A 16,177-nucleotide genomic window follows, 5' to 3' on the forward strand; every position below is an offset into this window, starting at 1 on the left:
GGGGTTGCCCTTCTCTTATCAGGACTGCCACTGCTCCTATTCCTCCGTTGTGTCCCAAACCATCTGTGAATACTTGTACTTTGTCCAGTAACTCTCTTTGCTCCTTGATAGCGTCTTTTTCCTCTCTAGCGATGTGAGAGCGATATGCGTTGGGTCGGTGCTTGTCCGCTCTGCTAATGGGGTTGATTGCTTCGATGTTCTTGGAAAGGAGTTGGTAGGTAGCTGTGAGGTTGTGAAGGGATGAGTGGTGATGGGATGTGTTCTGGTGTCTGGCAATGTGCTGCAGGTGTGGGAATAGTGGGTGTTGTTGTGGGAGGGTGGTGAGACGTAGGGTGGCACAGTGACAGATCTTTTGGAGGAGTAGTGGGATCAGTAAGAGGTTAGCGTGGTTGTCGAGGATATTTGTGGCCGTCGTTCTCATGGCTCCGGTAATGCTTAGTGCGGCTGTTCTCTGGACTGTAGCTAGCCGTTTTGCTATTCCTAGTGACCCTCACTGTAGTTTTGTCATGCCATTGCAGTAGATGGGTCTGAACCATAGGTTCGCACCATATGTGAATTTTGGTACCACTATGGTTAGATAGAGTTGGCGCATGAGTTTTGCTGATATCCCGTTTGCTGGTCTAGAGAGTCATCGCAGTTGTAGGACGTATTCCGTTCCTTTGGCTATAGCGTGTCCTGTGTGATATTTCCAAGTCAGTTCTTGGTCAACTAGAAGGCCGAGGAAATGATGGTGCTCAGTGGGGTGTATGGTAGTGTCTTGTAGGACAAGTGGTGGGCGGGGACGTGTTCGACTATGGGTAAAATCAATCAGTGCGAACTTGTTGACTTCAAACCTTGAGTTATGCTCCTTTGACCATTGAAGCGCTCCGTTTGGTCTCTCCATCATGTCTTTGAGTGTGTCATGGGTGTCCTCGAATGATGGGCCTATCACTATGTATGCTGTGTCGTCTACAAAGGCCAGTGCTGTTTCCTTGTTGTGGGGATTGGCTACATCAATGAGGTCAGCATTGTAGATAAGATAAGCGATCATAGATAGCGGGTCTCCTTGTCCTATTCCATTGCGCACGTGTATCCAGTCCGATATCAAGTTGTTAAACCTTAGTTGCGTTTTGCGTCCTGACAGCATTCTGACCGTAAACTGAATGATCTCTGGTGGAAGGCATCTTTTCTTCATGTTGTGGGCTAGTTGGTCAGTGACTGCATTGGGAAACGCTCCTTCAATGTCCAGAAAGAGTATTGACACTACTTTTCCATTTCGCCATGCGTTTTTGAGTGTAGCTTCTAGAAGGTGTAGGGAATCCATTGTTGTGCGCCCAGGTCGTCCGCCAAAGTGAGTGTTGGGTAGTAGGTTGTGGCGTTCCATGAGATCTGTGACCTGTTCAGCTATGATTGCCGTTAGTAGCTTGCACATTGTATTGATGAGAGCGATGGGACGATACACTTTAGGTGTTGTATAGTCTGCTTTCCCGGGTTTCTTGAGGACTACCATTGTGAATTCGTGCTAGGGGTTGAAGTAGGTGTTGAGGTTGAAGATGGCATTGAATAGGTGCCTGAGGTATGGTGTCAGTATGGATGACGCTCGTTTGAAGACGATATTGCAGATTCCATCTGGTCCCGGCGCTTTGTAGGAGCTGGTGTTAGCTATCGCTTTCTCAATTTGGGCTTCCGTGATCATTGAGAAGGCAGCTATTGGGTCGGGGTAGTCGAAGTTGATTGGGACAGAGCTGTTGGCTGGGGGCGGAGGGAAGAAGGCATTGGCAAGTGCTTTGCTTTTCTCGTCATTGGTGATAGCCTCTACTAGGCTGCCTTCCTCATTCTTAACTTTGAGGACTAGTACACTAGATCTCCCTCCGTCGCCATAAGGTGTTGTTACGTATCGGTTTGCCATGTATACTGATTGTTGATCCAGCTCCTCTGGGAACTCTATCCAGTGCTCGTGTTTCATTTTTCTGATCGCTTCGGTTACTTGGTTGCGATAGCAGTGGTGTTCTTCGTGGACGGGGTGCTCAGGGAGTCCTCTCAACTTGTAGGATAGGTCACTTAGCTTGTTTTTCTGTTTCATCATCAGTGTCAGTTCCTTTGTCCACCATCGCTTTGCATAGGAACTTTGTTTAGTTTTTGGGACTTTCTGCTCGACCGTTCGGCTTAGTGCGGTAGTGAGGTTGGTGGCGGCAGTTTGGAATTGTTCCTCCAAGGTGATGGTCATTGGTTGCGGATAGTCGGCTAAGTTCCTGTTGAGAGTGCTGCAGAATTCTTCCCAGTCGACGTCACAGTAGTTGAACGTAGTTGTTGTAGAAGCGCAGGGTATAGGGAGGTCTAGTGTACTGTATATGGGTACATGGTCGGTACAGGGGGGGCGACGTCTAGGTGCTGTATCACAGAGAGTGAATGAATCCAGTGTATGGGTGGTACAGAATACATTGTCTGGTCTTGTCCAGTTTCCACTGCTGGTCAATTGGAGGGTGGGTTTGTCTCTCGGTAGCGCCATTTGTAGATCATAGTCGGCCATTAGTTCAATTATACGTTGTGCTACTTCCTGGGCCTCCGGTGGGGAGCATAGGTGGGCGTTTCTAGCTTCTTCCCATAGGTGGTGATGCATGTTGAAGTCGCCTAGGAGAACTCAGTGGTCTGTGGGTGATGATCGGATAGTGTGGCTCTCCCTGTCTAGGAACGTAGTGAGTGCAGGTAGTGTCTCCCGTTTTGTGCTGTTGTCATAGATGTTAATTAGGGTGAGCTTTCCGAATGTGCCCTGCATTTGAATAATTACTACGTCTGGTGATGGGAACAGGATTTGCCTCCAGTTGTTAGTGTCTATTCATTTGTGGACTAGGGTGATTGCACGTGATCAGTTACCGAGGGTGAGTCTGTGGGTTGGGTAGACAATGTTCCAGTCCGGAGTGGCTCTCGTGTTGCCTAATGCGTCAATACATGGTTCCTGTAGGGTGACTATATTGAATGCCTTCGCTGTGAATGGGCCGCTTAGTATACAGTGTTGTGCCGTTTCTGATTTATTTAGGTTTTCTTGCCATATACGTAGTCTTACAGCTTGTTCGTCGGGTGTATTAGACATTGATTGAGGGTGTTGAGGGAGGGTCTGGCAATGGAGAGCGAATGAGGGAGATAGATGGCGATCATCGTGAGGAGAATCCGGCATTGCGTGGTAGATGGGACATGCCTCTCATTGGTCTTCCTCCTCTCGGGTTCATATGCCTGTCCAGAGTGTCCTGGGTTCGTGGTTGCATTATGTGGTCCTGAGTTTGGGTGAGTTGGGGGGGTGCTTTCGGCGGGGGCAGTAGCTTGGGTCCAGGATTCGTTTGTCAGGAAGTAGGGCATGGTGTTCTCCGGGTATCTTTTGTCAAGGTCTGCGCATCTACGTTTGAATTCAGGGCAGTTTTGTTTCCAGCTAGTGTGTCCTTCCGTTTCGCATGTGACACAGCATCATCTGTTCCTGTTGTTGCAATCGCTGGTCCTGTGCTCTTCGGAGCGGTTGGCGCAGGTGTCGTGGTGTGAGGTGCATTCTCGAGCTATGTGGCCATAGTGCTGGCATTTGGCGCATCGAATTGGTTCTCTTCTATTCTTCTTCATTTGTAGGTGGTTTTGATTTAGCGTGATTCCATTGCATATCCCCTCATTTGTGTCATTCGGGTTTTTGAGTACCATCAGTAGGTGAGTGACCTGTTGGTGGTTGGTGCGTTTGTTGGGTGGTTTGATCCATCTAGCCGATGTGATGGTTCCTTGCTCCCAGTCATTTTCCTTCTCGAGGTCGCTGATTTGACTTTCACTGTCAGGATCGAATGTTAGCAGGACGAACTGGATGATCACCGGATATCCTCTGTCTTTGACTACGGCTTTCGGGTCTCGGCTCTTAATGAATCTTTCCTTAATATCGCTTTTCATAAGGTATTCTGCAGCTTCTGCGCTCATCATTTCCAGAATCATTCTGCCATTGCAGTATTGATTGACTGAGCAAATATTCAATTCTGGCATGTCGGTGGAGACGATGGTTGAGAGGGCCACTTTGATCTTCTCAACTAGTTGAGCATGTGAGACTTTGGTTGGAGCTATTGGACCATTGAGGGCAACGTTAATGAGGATTTGATGGGCCTTAATTGCATCTCTTGCTGCAAGTTGGTTGGTTTGATTGTGAGCGTCATTATCTGGTCCAGATAGTAAGGCTGTCCTGTAGCTGGATTTCTGGGTCGTTTCCTTGATTAGGGTCGTTACTTCTTGTTGCAGCTTCTCCAGTTGGGAGTTGATGTTACTGGCGTCGGTGAGGTTGTCTTGGATCAATTTGATGGATGGTGTGAGCTGATATACTGCCTCTTTGATCGTTTTCATGCTGTTGGTTATTTTGTTTACTGTTGATTCTGCTTTCTTTATCATTTCGTTTAGAGCCTGATTGCCATTTGCTTCATTGGTACTAATGTCCATTAACTCGCTTAGCTTATTGATCAGTTCTTTGAGTTGTGTACAGACAGCATTGGAAATGGTTCATGCTTTCTGTTCATGGTCAGCTTTGAACAGCAGGATTGCAATAGCCCTTATTATGTCAATGTGCATTGGAGTAAGAGATGGAGCTTGGACTGAGAAGTCGAGTAGGGCTGTAGTTAGGGTGTCCAGAGTTGCTTCGGCTGCTCGAGTGATGAATAGTCTTGATTCAAGTTCGGCTCTTGCTGTTCGTTCGTCTATTATTGATGAAAAGCTGGCCGGGTCATTAATGAGTTCTGGTATTGATCTCCTGGACGGTGTGAAAGTAGCAGCATGACATTTGGGTCTAGTTGTTTTTGTGTTTTGGGAGTTTTCCGGGAGTTCTTCAGACATTATGGTAAATGAATATAGCTAATGTAGATTTGATGGGAGATGATTAGATCGAAAGTGCCTGGGGCGTTTCTGCCGTTGGGCGCTCTGTCGGGTGCATTGTTGAGTTTGGGTTTCGGGGTCCTAGTCGGGGTGCCACTTGGTAGTAGTGCTTCCGCAGCTCTGGCTTGTGGCCGGCTTTAGCCGAGAGTGGAGCTATAATTAGGCTAGCTGTGTACCAAATTAAGCTTATGTAATACATGGCTCGGTCCGGTCATTTGAGCCATTTCATAGGTCTTCAAGCCAGCTCCAGCCACATTTAAAATTAGAATAGATATATGATATATTTGTATTGATTTATAAATAGTAAATACATTAAGTGATAATAATAGCAAAAGCCCAAGGCCCAAGGCCTGGGTTCCGAATTAGGCAGCGCTAACGTCTGTCTACAACACACGCTAGAATCTAAACTCGTATGATAGTATCCAATATTGACAATCATCCTTTGATATGGGCCCCCAAAACGATGTAAGTCAATGTTTTGATCCGATGTTTGGAAAACTTACCCAATTTAGTTGTACTGTAGCTTGGATCACGCTCGCATGATCCAGGCGGAGCAAGCAGAGATAAGGAATGCAGCTTTGCAAAGCCAAAGATCATTGCAAACGGGGGTGAGAAGAAATGTCGAGGGAGTCGAGGGAGCAGTGGGTGAAGGGCAGGTGAAGAAATGGGTGAAAGGGGTGTTGAGGAAGCTTCGTTTGAGCCGGGGGTAGCACAATGTCAAGAGCAGACATACCAAGTAGAGATCCTTCCTTGTTGTTTCACCTTCGTCTCCGGGCTGAATACATATTGCTGTCTTGCTTCATCACTGTGTGAAACGACATTTCAATAAGCCTCAATCAAAACGATAAATGTGTCACTTACCGAACGCTGGTCAGCTGAGTACTATCAGATCCATTCATCCGTGATGCATGTTGTATTGCCCTGGTAAAACGTTCCTTGAGATTGTTGAGATTGGTGAGAGCGATAGATGGGAGCTCGATTAAAACCCGCTTAGTGGCTTTGATATAAGTTGGCTTGTCAATAGGGTCGATGAACAGGCTAGTCAAGATCTTGTGCACAACCGCCACACCGTTCACTTGGTTGCCCAACACGTCAGTAAGAACATGGTCCCCGGGAGACGAGAACAATGCCTGGATGATTTGACAGGATGCTTCAAACTTGATCTTCTGGTTGACAATCCTGACAACGGTTAAAGATGCCAATTTGTGTGTGCACAAATGTGACAGGTGGGGCGTGAAACGAGCCACGGGAACCTGACTCGGTGTGGGGATACCCACTGTGTTGCCCAGCCAGTCCGAGGCCAAGTCGACAATCTTGCCATCCAAAAAGTCACCAGCAACTTGATCAGTTTCCTCCACAGTCATTGTACCAGAATCTAACCTCTTCTGGAGTTCGCGCAATTTTGAGGCATCCCAGCGCCTGTTGTTAGGTCTCTCAGAGACGAGTGGAATCGTCGTGTAGTACATTGTTGGGGGGCGGAACTCTGTGAACACCAGTCAGAAAGTGAGCCTAAGACAAGACCATGATATGAACGAGAGCCTCATGAGAACACTCACTCACAGGGAACAGCAGATGCCTGGATTGGGAGGTAGTCCATAGCAACGGCGTAAACTGTTGGGAACATCCCCTCAGACATCTGGTCAAAACCTCATGGTCAACAACAAAATATGTCACTTGATGGAGACTGACTCTCACCTGCCAGAAGGAGAGTATATTTGTTCCCTTGGGGCTGATATTAGCTGTGCTATAAGCCCCAAACTCCTGATCGACTGTCTGGACGATATCAGTCAGCAAACCGGCAGTGCATCCTCCTCACGAAGTCCATAGATATGGGAGCCTAGCATGCATGATTGTAGTCTTGAGGGTCGTTGGGTTGGAGCCAGGTATATTGGAGGTCCAGTTGTGCTCTCTTGACATGCATCTACAGGACATATGAGCACATGCTGTTGCTAGCTAGATAGATGTACTAGTTTGAGAATGAATTCCTTTGCTGACTTTATCCGGTTCTCATCCCAATGATCCGTAGCCCATGACATTCAGGCATGTGGGGTCAACAACTATAAACCGATCATAAGACATCAAATTTTATAAAAAGTGCGAGGGACTTACACATCACAACGGCATATGCATTTGTGCAGGACATCCTGTCGTCATACTTCTCCACCCAAGTCAAACCAATGTTGATGAGTGGTGCACAGTGCGGGACGCTATTGGCCACCTGCTTCCAATCCTCAAGTAACCTTTCAAACAGCTGGAACTGCACAACCCAACATGGGAGTGCTCTCACTCGACATGGATTGCTGAGCTCTGTGGGGGGGCTGAAATTACAAGGTTAAATGCGACATAGGTTACAAAGATGTTGATACTGACCTCCAGAATTACTTTCGAAGTCCTGTAGGAAATGCCATTCTATCATACTCAACTTTTTGTCGTATATAGAGCGTTGATCGGGAGACTCAAAGAACATATCAACCGCCTGGGCAATGGTTAGCCCACCACAAATGTTCAGTGAGATGAGACCTCACCTGACATAGATTGCGTAGACGATTGAGCATAACATATACCGAATCCCAGCGGGTTGGCTCATCGAGCAGGAGTTCGACTTCAGGGAGCCTTATAGGCTTGCCTGTGTCTCCTCGGAACCAATGGTTTTCATTACCTATCACGATGGTATCCCTAAAATTCGAATGTCGTTGGTTTGATGCACAGATGGAGTGCACAAGATGTCTGGCCCGTTCGAGAGCTTTACCGGTGATGGCTGCCAACATACTCATTCTTGTCGATGATTTGACCACAAACATTCCAGGTCTTCTCCACGGATGAGAAATCCGCTGTCAGTAGTCGTCAACAATATGTTGATCACATATGTTGATCACGTGCGGAAAACAAGGGATTCTGTTTTCGATTGCATTATATTCAATCTTGCGTTCTTCGAGTAAGTTTGAGAGCTCCTTCATGCATGTTTGATTGTTTGATGCTGTTGTCCAACGTGAAGTGTCCAGGCTAAACGAAGTCAGAGCACATCATACGGTACAGCTGAACGCTCACATCCTTTGCAACATCAGCATGATTGAGGAGATGCAGTATTACCGAACTGAGAGATTTGCTGCTATGACTTCCTGGAACATGGTGAAATGCAATCAAGGCTGCCTTCAAGACAAGCACTGATGTCTGCTCTTCCTTGGCAATCCAGTGAGTGGTGAGTGCCATGAAGGGGCGGAGCTTCTGATCAGACCAGAGGTCAGATGTAAAGGATATTTTTCCTTCATCAGGAAAAAGGGTTTTTGCCATTTTTGGCTGTTTATTCAAATAGAGACACTATGGGCTATATTTAAATATATGTACTGCTATATTAACAACTTGAGTGATATAGAGTTAGACTCTTGCTATAAATCACACAAATCATATATACTAAGTATTGACTACCAAAGCATCTGATAAGCAAATTTACTTGACCAATTGTTAAGAAGAAAACTGTTGCATAAGTCCAAAACATTAGCAGACTTCCAGCTGGAAGGCCAACTAATGTTAGGACCCAAGTGAGGAATAAGATGACAAGATTGACGTATAGTAGAAAGAGAAACTATGTCACCTGGAACAATGTTGTTGTTCTGGCCAATAGCCTTAGTGACTGAATACATATTATGATGTCGTCCTGGCTGTTTAGAGAGTGTGAGCCATTCCACATAAGCCAAATGTTCCTTAGGCCAGGCAACTATAGCATCATCCATGATCGGAATAGAGTCTGGCAGGCGAAAAATGACTTTTAGCCTTCCAACTTTCATACCTACAAATGTATTGGTCAGTAAAGCTTAACTTGATAGGAAGTACTAGTAGCATTAGGTAGCGCACCATGAAGTCCAGTGGACTCAGCTTCATCTGACTGCGCAACAACTACAACATCAAATCTCCCATCTCCCACGTCCTCAGCTCTGCCTTTCCCTGGCTTAGCCCTGACTGAATCTATCTCCTCCTGGCCATCTACATCGTTACCAAGAGTGTCCAATGAAAATTTAAAGGTGTGCCAGACATCCAGTTGATGGAAGGGTAAGCAGTGCGTGAGGGAGCTGAATGTGTGATATGGCTTCCCCTCTGGGAAGAAAGCGATTAAGATACACCCTCAAATGGTGCAAAAAGAAGGACATCTGTGTTTTGATATGATAGCTGGAGAGTGGCTGAGAAGGTGATGCTGGCTTCTTGGATATCGCTATCCCTACTCCTGGACAGCGTTTCAGACTCTAGTGCATCCTGTTCCTCCTGCTCCCTCTCCACTTCAGTCGGATGATAGTCCTTCAAGTAGGTTTCAAACATTGCGACCTTTTCCTGACAACTCAACCACTGAGTCATCTGCGGTAGTTCATCCCTGAAATTGGTAGCCCTCCACCCCTCCTTTGCAGTAGTCAATGTGGAAATGCTCAAACATTTCTGTGTTGTAATTATCAGTAGTACCGAAATTTCGAATACACTCAGCATAATGCTGCATGGAGTGCAGCTTAGGGATGTTAAAGTGGTCGCAGGATGCCTAGATCAATCAAGATGCACTTGTTGGCATGGTACTGCTCTAAGGCCACTTGAAGATATCCCAGGGAGTCCTTGTTGTGTGAAGGATACTGAGAGATATATATAAAATCCAGTAGCAGCCCGATAACAGGCTACCATCTATAATTTGTAAAGGTGAGTGAGTATCCCAATGAACTCCAATGAACTCACTTGAGACAGAGCTTTCCCTATTATGCACCCCAGAAGTATCCTTCCCATGTCTTTCCTCTCCTTCCCTGATATCTGAGCCTAGGCAAGACCATCCATTCTTGAAATGTCACATACCAAAACAAGGCGGAAGTGATCTAATCCTAGCATCCAACTCAGCATCAGTCATCACGCTGCTGCACCAGTGGATGAGGTGCTTTACCACCCCCTGGTACAACTGGTGCAGTACATCAGGGGTGATGGTCATGTGTATGTCACAATGTGGGAACACCTCCCAGAATGGGCGCCTCACCCCTCCTGATACATTGTCCTGCTTGCAGCGCTCCTGAAAGTTGCTGATAGATGTAGAGTTGGCCCTGGCAGCTTCTATTATCTTCGAGGTTTTGCGTTGGGTCCTCCATGGACCCGGGTCTCCATCTCCCATCTGGCTATCATCCACCTCACACTTGGGACAGGTCCCATACTTAGCACAAGTTACCAGGCACTGCTCCGGGTAATCTGCCACATAGCATGCTAGTATCGGGTGCACCATGTGCACTTTACCGTCTCCTCCAGTCACCTCAACACCACTTTTTCCTGCTTCTATTAGCGGCTCCAAAACTATCCGCATAGAGTCATGGAAGAGCTGTTGAATGCGGGTGGATTTTTGTTTCTTGCTGAGCTCATCGCCAACCATCTTGCTGACAGAAAGGTATGCGACAAGGATACAGGCATGCTGGGATGGTTTCCGTCTAATGGCTCTGGGAAGGTTCCCCAAGGTAAGGTAGACAGGGTAGGCAGTCTTGTCGCCAGCAAACTGGGTGAGCTGGGTCTTGTCAGTGGCGATGATGACTGGAGCCACACAAGACCCTGCTGGAAGTCTGTCCTGAGTCAATGAAAAGCGAAGAGTCAGTAAACCAGTACTACCAGGGGTAGAAGTCATTGGACGCTCACTTGGACAGTGTTCCACCAGTCCCCAGTCCACATCTCATTGTAGATCCTACTATCCCTAGAAGCATTCATGAAAACTCTCTTGGGTCTATAGACAATATTGTTTGCGTGTGCTGGATTTCCAAGTAATGTCTTGACAGTGTCGATCGGATTCCGATGATAGATGATATGTGTGTGCTCTGGGTCATTCTTGAACCAAAGTTCACGAGTCTTCCAGCAAGCACGTAGAGGTACACTGTCGACAATCTTGTGCAATCCCCTAATATTATGGTATGAGAGACCTAGTCTTTCAGAGACCCATTGTTGGAATGCATTAAGCAGAAAGACAATTGTGAGGTAAAATAGAACCAATGCTCACCCCAGGTATCGCCATGAGTCGATCAAATGATTTGTGACCTATGCCATCCTGAATGGCCCAGCAGGCAACTCTCCACTCTAGCTCAGACTCAAACAGTGCAAACATGTTTGTCTTCATGGATGTCCCCTCTCCCAAATCTTCCATCACCATGTCTCCGTCGGTATCAGATCCTCCAAATTCTCTCCTCCATCTCTGATGCACCGTTTCATCCATACATATCACCTTGCCTGCAGTGGGATGCACATCTTCAACTCGCATGTCTAAAACAGAGGATGGGTCGGGGGATCTTGGGTGTTCATGTGGGTTCCTGATAGGAATGAGATCGAAGAGTCTATCATGGAAGTCTTCCATAACTTGACCTGGTTCCTCCTCCATTTGTCCTTCCAGTCCATCAGGAAGAGGCTCATTTATGTCTCGCATCAGTACATCTTCATCAACTGCGAATTCTCCTGGAAGGGTTAAAGCCCTCAGCTTCCCTTTCTTGTACCATCTACAAGACTTGGCGGTACTAAGATGAGTAGCCAGTCCTTGGGTTGTCCTCAGGCGCTTGTGACAAGCAGGACATACTGTAGGGTCATCGTCCTTAGCTCGAGTGTGTTCAACATTCACATTTAAAGCCTGCAGGGCAGAACGAAAGCCTGTCATCTGGACAAAGGTAAGATGGTAAGACAAAGGTGACAGTCTATAAATGTTAAGCTTACAATCAAAGGATCCAGATAAGAAGTGGCTATAGGGTTATCCTAAAGAGAAGGCATCGGGCATTGTGTCCCACACCATCACTGCAACAATTTTCACCAAAAACGCGCTCATCATCCCGCCTCACTTGGGAATGTTCACAATCCAATTATTGCAAATCCATATTTGAAAGCTACAAAATGATCGCTACAAAACCACTTGGGCAAATGTTTGTCGAAGTACATGAATGAAGGTTTAAAAAACATGGTCCTCAGTCCAGCCATTGAATATATGCAAGCGACCTCACCACTAAGTATCTTATCCTCTGGATTTCCTCTGACACTTCCCTTCCCCAGAGAGATTGGATGAACTGACAGACGTGCCGGCTGTACCAGACGATGGGAAGACTGATGATGAAGTAGTCGCACTAGTGGAACTGTCGCTGTCCTGCAATAAAAGTGCCTTGCACTTCTTTGATCCCGAGGTGTTCTCTGAGGTCTGCAAGCTCTGGTGGATCTCGTCAGGAGTGTAGATTTCGAATCCGGCGAACCCAGAAGATGCAGAGATATGGGTACCTGAAGGTGGTAGGGATGCGGGCAGGTATTCCATTTGGCTAACCATGACTGCCTGCTTGGAGGTCAGGTTAGTCAACGAGTTATGGTATCTCTCCCTCGCTGTCACGATCAATGACTTGTCTGGTGCACCATCCTTGTCCACCGGTACTGCATCAATCATCTCTCACAGGACGTTGATCAGCTTGGCATGAGTGAGCCCCCAGCGCTTCTCTGCAGGAAAAGGCCACAGCAAGTCGTAGATCTTCTTCCATATTGCCATCATGTTGCCGACCTTCCAGTACGGATCAAGGGAACGCTCAAATGCATCCCACATCAGGTTCTCCTTTTGCATTATCACTTCATCGTCTTGGAAGTTGGAAATGCTGAACTTCACCCATTGAGGCACTGCACAAGAATGCACAAGAAATTCTGGAGAAGCGGCTATGGCTGCAGTGGTTCTGGTATGACCGCGGCGTGTCGATGTGAGGGGGGGGGGGTGTTATTCTCACCCCAACCTGCATTAGAATGTTTGAACTTCTTTGTGGTGAGGTTGGCTGAATCAACTGTGGTGGAAATCCCTGTTTCTATGGCATCGGTATTACGAACAGGGACAGGCCAATCTTGAAGTTGATGGTAAGGACCCGTAATGTTCACCCCGAGCACGAATGTGAGAAAAATAAATGACTCCAAATCATGGCAGATATTGGGGGGATGTTCTCAGTCAACACTACTGTAAGGGAAAGTTCCCTACTTTCATATGAGCACTCGAGCAAAAAGCAAGCAAAAAGGATGAGCTTACCATTGTAGTCCACTTCTTTTTCTCTTCCGAAGCTTTCTCCAAGTCATCCAAGAAGTCCAGTGCTAAGCCGAAGTCCCCGATTATTCCAGGACGCATGGGAAACCACTCAGATTCTACTATTTCTCCACAGAATTTGGGCACTCCTTCATCAATACACCAATTAGGCACAGCATGATCTTGATCTGCTATGGGCACCCAAAACCATGTATTGCCGTCACTGGTATCACGGTGGATCAACCCGCATAACCAAGCGTTGAGATGACCTAGGTGGTGGACTCTAAGCATTCTGAAATTTGGGACTGAGACATGCACTCACCCTTCAAAGCACCTATCAACCCTGAGAAGAATTCCCCGCGACAGGAGAACCAGGTACACCTGACTGCGTTCATCTTGAAGATGGTTCGATAGTCCACAAGGGGATAGATTTCCGCGGACAAGGGCTTCATGATGTTCACAACACTGTCTGGTACTTGCGCCCCATCACAGTCGATCATCATAACAGGGTGCATGGACATGCGTTGATCACGAATAGGGAGGTGTCTGGGGTAGGAACTGTAAGTTAGCTACGACGTGTGTAGCTAGAGGCGATGCGAGTGCGAAGGGGGTAGATAGACCGCTGAAGGAATGATAATGATTAGTGTTAGCTTCAAATGACGGATGACGGATGCAAGAGATATCGTGAATCGGTAAATGAGAGTGACTGCGTTATAGCGATGATAAGAGAAGGTAATGAGACGGGTTCTTCGGGGCATTCTTCTGGGGGATCTACTGTTCTATTCTGCTCGTTATTAGGAATGTACATGGGCTACTTATACTGTAGGATGAGGAAGGGTCGTCCTAGAATAGTTAAAGGCAAGGGCTCGGTGTACGGTCGATGAAAGTGGTAGCTGAAGGGAGTGGTGTTGTATTTGATAGTGTAGCGAGAGAATGATATAAGAGTTGTGGACAGGGTGAAGACGGCGGTGTTACGAATGGAGGAACGGTAACGAAAGGAAGGGTTTAGCAAGTGATAGGAATTGAAAGGATAGGTACTAATAAAAGGGGTTGGGTATCGTGCTTGACAAACGGTCCAGGCATTGACATGGTGGTTGCAGTGAGAGGAGTATCGGCATGTTCCGGCAATAAATGTTTGGTAATTCTTACAGAACCTTTGTTGTCCTCATCATCCCATGCAGGTTTGGGCCATTGCTTGAACAAGACTGACTGTGACTTCTTTTCAGCCTCAGTGTCATGAATAACGTCAGGATAGGGAATCTTTTCTTGCTCTATTAAATGAAAATGAGATGCAGACCAATGAGGCACGGATAGTTCAGAATGCACCTAGTTTTATGTGAGCCTTTTGAAGGCGCTCCTTGTCCTCCAAAAGTTGATGGATCTCTCCGTCCGGTAAGAAACAGTCAACCTGCCAAACCTCCTTTACAATCAAAGTCTCTTGATCAACCCCCAGTTGCTGTCTCAGGCCTCTGACCGCCATCACCTGAGTGGTGCGGCCAAATCCGGCGATACCATTATAGATGATTGAAAGCACTGTAGTTGGCACCATGTCTTCTTCTGTGGTACTGTTCGCCTTCATCAACCACAATGACAGATTGTCCGTGGAAGTGGGAGCTTGGTAGTAGGGATCGTATCCAAGATACCGAAGTTCGGTATGCATGAACCAAGATAAGACTTGCATGTATTTGACGGGATCGGCATAGATATCAATGGGTTCAGAAAAGGCCCCACAACCACGAGTGAAAAGAGCGATCCTCATTTCTGGTCCAGTCAAGAGAGCTCCTACAAAGAAGTGACAATGCACTTGGTTGGTGAAGACCAGCCAGGAAACTTCTACCATGTACTCCTTGGAGGCCTTGAGAAGAGCCTCGGAGTGGCGATACTTGACATCGATAACAGATTTGACATCTGACCACTCATGTGAGTCGTTGGTCACAAGGGTGACATCTGGCTTGCAAGTGCCAGTCCCACTTGTCTTGGATGATGCCGCCACCCCTGATCTGGCTTGAAAGAATGTGGTACTGGTGCTTATCCAATGGTGATGAGGATTGTTGGAATTGTGTGGCTGTATGACTCCCAGCTCTGTGAGGTACCGATCCACCCACAAGCACATCTTCGCACCGGGAATGAGTCACAAAATCCGCGTGCAATGGATGCCAACTCACCTTGTTCAAAAACTCAACCAGGCGCACTTCATCGGAAGGACTGTACAGCCAAGGACACACATCCTTCGACCAATGACTCACAACGAATCCTTCAGCTTGGTTTCATGCCTGCAATGAGAGATCATGAGGGTATGTCACCTGAAAACAAGATGCACGTACCTCTGTGACAAGTGTCTTAGTCACAGCCATTGCGATCGCAGTGTTTGTGTCAAGGTCAGCAACATCCTCAACTTCCATCAAAGCACTGAGAAGTTGTTACAGGGACGTTACGTAAGCCCCTCGGACTAGCTTATTCTCTTTTGCCTACCTTTTTATTCCCATTATCTGTCGCCAAAGCAACTTCCATCTTACTGATCGCTTGGCTTATCCATGCGGCCGATCATTCTCACATTGCTTATCTGGTTTATCCGTTATCTCTGACTCATACCCTATGCCCTTACCACATTGTCGGTACTACCCTTGACCCTTACCGTTCAACCGGTATCTTCTGCTTTTCGTATATAAAGGACTCCGTATGCTGTAGTAGTCCTTAACTTGAATCTACTCAGTATCACGCCTAAAGCCTCAGGACAGAGGGATAGCACGAAAGCTAGATAGCAAGCCTCATCGCTTCTATCACATTTACACTATCTTCTACTAGACTTTCCATCTAGTAGTCTTACCTCGAAAACCCGACACAACACTAGATCGGTACTCCTTGCGGGTATCTAGTGTGGAACCATCTGAGTTTGTAACAGAAGTACAGTATTCACTCTCTGGGTTTCTATCTGGGACTGCACTAGGATATCGGTTGATGATGGTGTCTTCTTGCTGGGCACTTTATTTGACATCACTTCACAGCCTACTTCATGTATCTTCTGCGCCATGTCTTGAAGTGTGTCGTCTGTGAGGTTTACAGAATGCAGAAGAAATAGTGTCCGGAGTCGCGTGAACAGATCATAATATCGGCCGTCATTGATGCAAGCTTGCTTGACAACCTGCAAATTGGCCTCATTGAGGAAGGATGGCATGGATACGCTGCCGTTCAGAAGAGGAAATGTATTCAAGGAGCAACATCTGTTATTGTGGAAGGCGCGGTGTTTTAGGGTCTTCACAGCCCAATATTTGGTATCTGCCCGGAGCGGTCCCTTTGCAT

General features: G+C 46.9%; 4 protein-coding genes across 4 annotated transcripts; all 4 read right to left on the bottom strand.

The window, feature by feature from the left end:
• Positions 1–5,222: 5,222 nt before the first annotated feature.
• EDB91DRAFT_1305081 (uncharacterized protein) lies at positions 5,223–6,326 on the bottom strand (the record flags this gene model as incomplete). The annotated part of the gene is made up of 4 exons (XM_041325028.1): positions 5,223–5,243; positions 5,364–5,436; positions 5,594–5,665; positions 5,722–6,326. 4 exons carry the CDS (start codon positions 6,324–6,326, stop codon positions 5,223–5,225), a joined length of 771 nt encoding a protein of 256 aa, XP_041173697.1.
• Positions 6,327–8,282: 1,956 nt separating this feature from the next.
• On the bottom strand, positions 8,283–9,333 carry EDB91DRAFT_1238880 (uncharacterized protein; the record flags this gene model as incomplete). The annotated part of the gene is made up of 5 exons (XM_041321777.1): positions 8,283–8,334; positions 8,365–8,575; positions 8,713–8,927; positions 9,086–9,285; positions 9,310–9,333. 5 exons carry the CDS (start codon positions 9,331–9,333, stop codon positions 8,283–8,285), a joined length of 702 nt encoding a protein of 233 aa, XP_041173698.1.
• Positions 9,334–9,676: 343 nt separating this feature from the next.
• EDB91DRAFT_1058422 (uncharacterized protein) lies at positions 9,677–11,500 on the bottom strand (the record flags this gene model as incomplete). Its single annotated transcript, XM_041314160.1, has 3 exons — positions 9,677–10,432; positions 10,501–10,778; positions 11,215–11,500. 3 exons carry the CDS (start codon positions 11,498–11,500, stop codon positions 9,677–9,679), a joined length of 1,320 nt encoding a protein of 439 aa, XP_041173699.1.
• Positions 11,501–13,882: 2,382 nt separating this feature from the next.
• EDB91DRAFT_1084950 (uncharacterized protein) lies at positions 13,883–15,388 on the bottom strand (the record flags this gene model as incomplete). The annotated part of the gene is made up of 6 exons (XM_041315832.1): positions 13,883–14,148; positions 14,204–14,990; positions 15,043–15,082; positions 15,124–15,150; positions 15,202–15,203; positions 15,350–15,388. 6 exons carry the CDS (start codon positions 15,386–15,388, stop codon positions 13,883–13,885), a joined length of 1,161 nt encoding a protein of 386 aa, XP_041173700.1.
• Between the last annotated feature and the right edge of the window lie 789 nt (positions 15,389–16,177).

This window comes from Suillus paluster, assembly GCF_016628075.1.
Source record: "Suillus paluster strain FC165 chromosome Unknown EDB91scaffold_61, whole genome shotgun sequence".
Taxonomy (NCBI): Eukaryota; Fungi; Basidiomycota; class Agaricomycetes; order Boletales; family Suillaceae; genus Suillus; species Suillus paluster.